General features: G+C 38.0%; 1 protein-coding gene across 1 annotated transcript in view; it reads right to left on the minus strand.

Annotated features, from left to right (window-relative positions):
* SLC27A6 (solute carrier family 27 member 6) overlaps positions 1 to 6,607 on the minus strand; it is a 40,710-nt gene that overhangs the window by 24,800 nt on the left and 9,303 nt on the right. Inside the window, exons 2-4 of the mRNA XM_042866218.1 lie at positions 5,900 to 6,106; positions 2,439 to 2,597; positions 1,839 to 1,963 (exon numbers count right to left, since the gene is read on the minus strand). Of these exons, the coding sequence (XP_042722152.1) occupies positions 1,839 to 1,963; positions 2,439 to 2,597; positions 5,900 to 6,106 (491 nt within the window). The remainder of the gene's footprint in view (positions 1 to 1,838; positions 1,964 to 2,438; positions 2,598 to 5,899; positions 6,107 to 6,607) is intronic.

A 6,607-nucleotide genomic window follows, 5' to 3' on the forward strand; every position in this document is an offset into this window, starting at 1 on the left:
CTCCTGGGTGTAGGTTCCCTTCAGGTATTGATAGGCTGCAATGAGGTCGCCCCGCAGCCTTCTCTTCTCCAGGCTGAACAAGCCCAACTCCCTCAGCCTGTCCTCATAGGGGAGGTGCTCCAGCCCCCTGATCATCTTAGTCGCCCTCCTCTGGACCCTTTCCAAAATCTCAATGTCTTTCTTGTACTGAGGGCTCCACACCTGGACACAGTACTCCAGATGGGGCCTCACAAGAGCCGAGTAGAGAGGGACAATCACCTCCCTGTCCCTGCTGGCCACCCCTCTCCTGATGGAGCCCAGGATCCCATTTGCCTTTCGAGCTGCCAGAGCGCACTGCTGGCTCATATTCAGTCTCTCATAAGTTCTTCTCTCAGAAGTTCTGTTCAAAATCTTTGAAATAAGATCTCCATCCAGACACTGAGCAATTGGCCACCACACTGAGTCAGTGACTACCAATAATCCTCTGATTACATTTCTGAAATGATACTATCATTATTTACAAATGCAGAAGAAAAATCTTCAGTTAACATTTGCATTAGCATTGCATCCAACTTCCATACACTTTCACTTTGCTTTATGCATTCTCCTAAACACGTTGTTAAACTAAAAGAGGACAGCATTCCATATGCTTAGTATAGATACTTCCCAGCAGTTACTTGCTTTTATTTATTATTCAGTAAAAGCTGCTTGTGGTCACAACTTACTATTCAAAAGCATTTATTGTAATGCTTTACTAGAGAAAATCATTTACATTGAAAAATTTCACATTTATTACTGAAACAAAATAGGACAGCCTGCAGCTCATAAATGAATAGAACAGCAATTGCCATCATTAGGAAGATGATTTTTAGTTAATACTGAACTCTGAGTACTTGTTTCATATTCATTTCGACAAACACAAGTGTTTGTTATGAAACAAGTTATTTTCTTTATCCATTCTGTCTGCATTATTCCATAATAAATCTTCAATTAATCACAGAATCACAGAATTGTAGGGGATGGAAGGGACCTCCAGAGATCATCGAGTCCAACCCCCCAAAAAAACCCCAACAAATCTTATGCACTTAACTTAGCCTAAAGCTTTGTCTCTCTCTAGCATCAAGTTGTAGATATAGGAAGATACAATAAAATAGTTAGACCAAGAGTTAATTCAATTAACAAGAGTCAGTCAGCTCTGTGTGATATTTACAATAGGTTCAGCACACACTGCACTCAATTACCTGCAGAAAGAACATCACACTGCTGAGTACCAAGGGAAAAGATGTGTTTTCAAGTTAAGGCTTAAGTAGAGTGAGGGAAGAATGTCACTTTAATGAAATTTGCACTGTTGTCTGAAAAAGCTTTCTAACTGGAACAAAAGACAGTCTTCTGATCAGACTAAACTACTTCAAAATTTTAAAATACGATCCACATGGATCATACAAGGAACCCAACAAGCCAAAACAGTAATGAAACACAACCTGCAAGATTTTAGACTTCTCAAACACTTACATGCCAAAAAACAAAGTTTTGAAAATTCTGAAAAGGGTATTTAACGGTAATCCAGGTTTTCTGAAGTTAGTTTGTACATCTCTAATATTTATTCACTAAATGGCACTGACTCCATTTTTAATCTCTAAGTCCTTTCTCTTACCTTAACATTTTCACAGTTCAAACAGTTAATTTTTTTTTTACAGTCTACAGGTCACCAAATATTTCAGGAATCTCATGCAAGATGAAGGGCAGAGGAAAAAGCCAAATACAGCTTTACTTCCTTCCCTCCTTCCTACATAACCAGTGCAAGAACAGTAAGTGTACGAGTTACTTACAGATGAATTGCCATCATCTTTGCCACTTACCACCGGTTGGCTGCAAAGGTAGCGGCAAAGTTCTCCAATGTACTGGATGACAGTCACATTGTACTTTTTGCAGTCACTCCAGAACTGACTAGCTGAAAACTTCTTTCTTAAGACACACGTTGCGCCTTAATGGATACAACAGAAAAAGAAATCAGTTTTTTTCTCTAAGTGGCAGCTTATCTAGCTGTGTTTGTATCCACTGGTCTTCTTAAATTCACCAAAGAACATTTTAATTATATTGCAGTGTACAGTACTTAGTCTGTACACACACTTATGTGCTACACACACTACCAAAATACATGCTTCTAAGTTTCTTTTTACCAAAATACAAACAAAACAAAACAAAACAAAACAAAAACAAACAAACAAACAAAAAAACACTTTTGACCCAAATAACTACATAATCTTTGTTGAAAGACAGCTGGCAAAAGAGGTCCTCCTCTATTACAAGACCTTCCTATGCCCTCAAAATGCAGACCCATAAAGCTACCCAGAAAATAATGTTCATTGATTTAGTTCCTCTAAAAGCAGTGAAGCCAAATTTCTTTAGACATATGTTTATAATAATTAATTGTACATCAAAAATTAAATAAATCCTACCTAATTCAATGCATCCACCAATACCAAGAAGAGATGCTGCACTGTGATAAAGAGGCAGAGTAATATAAATTATGTCTTCTGCAGTAGCACCAAAAGCCCAGAGTCCAGCAGCTCCTTTAAGAACTTGCATGTGACTGATGACTGCAGCCTTTGGAAGACCTGTAATGAAAACACAACACTCTGCATAAAGCTCACCTTCAAGAGAAGCCATTTCTTTCTTTCAAAGTGATTTCTTTAAAATCGTAACTGTATCAGTACTTTGAAAGACACCTGTTCAGCTAAATAGACAACTGTAAGCGCCGTATTGTATGTTTGTTTTTTACACGTAACAACACATCAGATGATTGTTAGTTATCAGACGTGTGTTAGTTATTAAATCTGATGTAAATCGATTCAAATAAGAGATCTTGATCAATACACTATCTAATTACACAAAACTAACAAAGGGTCAGCTATACATATGAACTTCTTTCTACATAAAGCAGAATAGTTCTTTTTTAGGCAAGAGAGTCCAACATAATTAAGAAAACTATGCAATCTGCACCAGGTAGATGTAGTAGAGTACACTTATCTAAACATATGTTCATCTAAGTCTAGCAACTTGTTCTAGAACGCTGTGAAGACTATGTAGAATTTAATGCAATCTAGTAAAAGATGCTCAAAGTCTATTCCAATTATGCTCTTCTCAAGGAGATTCTTGATTTTCAGTACAGAATATGTGTGCTGAATTAGACTTATGCAAGTGGTCACTGTGAACAAGTACTCTGGTACTTGCTATTTTGAATGGGGGATGCGATCTTACTCAATATGTGTTCTCTAGTACATGCAAAAATTTCAGACTTAGTCTCCTTGACTAATAAAAAATACAACTATTTAAATTTCAAAAAATGTAGTGGATCTGTGAAAGCTTTATCACTTCTTCTACTGAAGCTACTTTATTTTGAAAACTAACTAGAGCTGTTAAGTGGAAGCATAATCTATGGAGATTCTAGTTAACAGTTATTCCAAAACTCATCACAAAAAAGAAAATGCAATAAATCCATGATGTCAACCAAAAAGGAATTCCAGTGGAATACATTGCCCAGGGAGCTTATGGGGTCTTCACCCTCGGAGATCTTCAAAAGCTGCCTCAGTTATGGTCCTGAGCTGGTGTGTGTCTGTGCTTTAACAGAGGGGTTCAGCCAGATAACCTCAGGAGGCCCTGGCAACTTAAGCTGTTCTGTGATTTTGAGATTCTATGAAATGCTCTGGAGAGTCTTGAGTTCTTTCTTTCTGCTGCTACGAACAGCTGACTACAGGCTGTGCTAGACAGTACTTACTTTAAAGTATCCTAACAGCCAGTAATTTTATATTAAACACTAGACTCTTGCATTATCAAAAGTGCTTAAATGTTGACTTACTTTATATTAAAAGAAGGTATCCCAGACTCCTCAAGCTAAGTAAATCTTATCCTTCTAATTAGTCTTATCCTTCTAATTACACTGCACAGGAATAAAAAAATGCAATGTAAACTAATATAATAAACACAGGTATCCCATAATATCCTTCTCTCCAAATTGGAAAAATATGGATCAGATGGATGGACTGTTCAATGGATGAAGAACTGGTTGCAGGATCAAGTTCAGACGTGGTGGCCAATGTCTCAATGTCTGAATGGAGATCAGTGATGAGTGGTGTTGCATAGCGGTCAGTGCTGGGACTGATACTTTTTAATATCTTCATCAGTGATGTGGACAGGGGAGTCAAGTGCACCCTCAGCACATTTGCTGATGACACCAAGGTGTGGGATGCAGTTGAAGCATCAGAGGGACAGGATGCCATCCACAGGGACCTAGACAGGCTTGAGTATTGGGCCCATGTGAACCTCATGAGGTTCAACAAAACCAAATACAAGGTCTTGCACTTGGGTTGAGACAACATCCACTACCAATACAACCTAGGAGATGAAAGCATTGAGTGCAGCCCTGCCAAAAAAAGACCTGGGGATACTGGTGGATGGCAAGCTGGACATAAGCCAGCCAATATGCCCTTGCCACCCAAAAAATCCAACCAAATCCTGGGCTGCATCGAAGGAAGTGTGGCCAACAGGGCAAGGTAGGAGATCCTGCCCCTCACTCTGTGCTGATGAGGCCTTGCCTGGAGTACTGTGTCCAGATGGGGAGCCCTCCATACAGGAGAGACATAAATCTGTTGGAACACATCTAGAGAAGGGCCACAAAAATTATCCCAGGGATGGAGCACCTTTCCCACAAGGACAGCCTGAAAGACCTGGGGCTGTCCAGCTTGCAGAAGAGAAGGCTCTGAGGTGACCTAGTGACCTTTCAATATCTGAAGGGGAGCTATAGGAAAGAAGGGGACAGACTCTTTAGCGGGGTCCAAGGACAAGGTGAAATAGTTTCAAGTTTGAAGAGGAGAGATTTAGTTAAGTTACAAAGAAAAAGTCTTCTACAGTGAGGGTGGTGAGGCACTGAAACAGGTTGCCCGGAGAAGTGGTTGATGCCCCATCCCTGGAGACTGTCAAGCCGAAGGTGGATCAAGGCCTGGCAAGCTAATCTGGCTGTGCATGTGCATGTTCTTTGCAAAGGATTTGGACTAGATGACCTTTAAAAGTCTTTTCCAACTCTAAGTATTCTATTCTTCTATGATACGTGTTAGTGTTACTATAGTGTTATTATACAGCTGACATCTGGACATTTTGAGCTTTTTAATTTTTTTATTCCAGACCAACATTTTTACTTTTTAGATCTTCTCCTGGAAGCAGAAACAAATATACTAAATAATTATTTATATGAAGGAAAAAAAAAACATAACAAAAAAAACCCACCCATAAAATAAATCTTTAATTCCTCCTGTAGCTAAAACTGAATGAGAATGCCAACCTGCTTATTTTAGCAACATCATGCTCCTTTTCAAGTCACTAAACAGTTGTTTGTGGGGGTTTTTTTTGTTGTTTTTTTTTTTTTTTGTTTTGTTTTGTTTTGTTTTCAGCCTTAGCTTCTTAGCTGCTAGACAACTGGTATTAAATTTAGCCATCTGTTTCTACACTAAAAGTCTAATAACTTAATCCTATTTTCAGTCAATACATAGAGCTCGACTTAATGAAGAAAAAATGTCTATTTGCTTGTTTTTTAAAGTTCTGGGTACAGTGTTAGGACGTTAACTGTAAAAACAGGGAAAAACATTTTATAAACACCTCAGCAGTTAACTAGGTAGCAAAGCTTCTCTCACGGTATTTGTACAATCTAGCAAATTAAAAAAAGAAAAAGCACATAATGCTTTAAATGTAAGTATTCATCAGTAAGAAGAATGCTTATTTCCCAACAAAATGATATGAAATATGATATTCTATTATAAAAAGGTTAATCAAAAGATGAGAACGTAAAAAAAAAAAAAAAAAAAAAAAAAATCAAGCTTGTAGATGACAGCTTTAAGAAAATATGATCTCTTTAGCATACTTGTACCTGTTGTTCCTGAAGTAAATATATATAAAACGGAAGATCTGAGGTTACTGGCAGAGCGTCGACTAACTGGAACAGGGTCTTCAGATGCAGCCTCCATTTTGCCTAAAAGGCTATGCACACTTGGAAAAGTGGAATCCTTGGACATTACCCAAACACTGATGTCTTTCGGGAGGTTAGGAAGAATTTCTTCTAAAGTTCCAAGCAAGTCTTAAAATTTAATATAAAATAATGTTAGTTAGATTATGTCTCCAAAAAGTAAATGCAACTAAGATACAATTTCTCTGAAAGTTTTAATTTTTATAACAGGAAGAGAAATTTTATTCGTCTTCATTGATGTAAATACATAAAATAGTGATGAGGTGGACTGGAAATTGAATGGAAACAGGATCTAAAATAATAAGAGCGCTGCTGACTCCACAGGGTCTAATTGTCATCTGGCTCTTACAGCAAAATGGTGGTCCTTGATTACCAGCTCCTGCTCTCCTGCTTACCACTGCATTTTTTACAACTCTTTCTCATTGTTAAGAATAGAAAGCGGCATCATTAAGCTTTGAATAAAAGATGAATAAGTGTTAAAGGTGAATGGTAAACATACACACAGCCAACAGTTACAGTGCAGGTTTCCCTGGATGTCCTCAACAGCAATCTCTTGAATAGAGGCTCTTTTTCTCAAAAACATAGATGTGATTCAAATGGGGGGGGGGGGGG

This window comes from Lagopus leucura, unplaced genomic scaffold (assembly GCF_019238085.1).
Source record: "Lagopus leucura isolate 7727_CA_CO unplaced genomic scaffold, USGS_WTPT01 Super-Scaffold_810, whole genome shotgun sequence".
Lineage (NCBI taxonomy): Eukaryota > Metazoa > Chordata > Aves > Galliformes > Phasianidae > Lagopus > Lagopus leucura.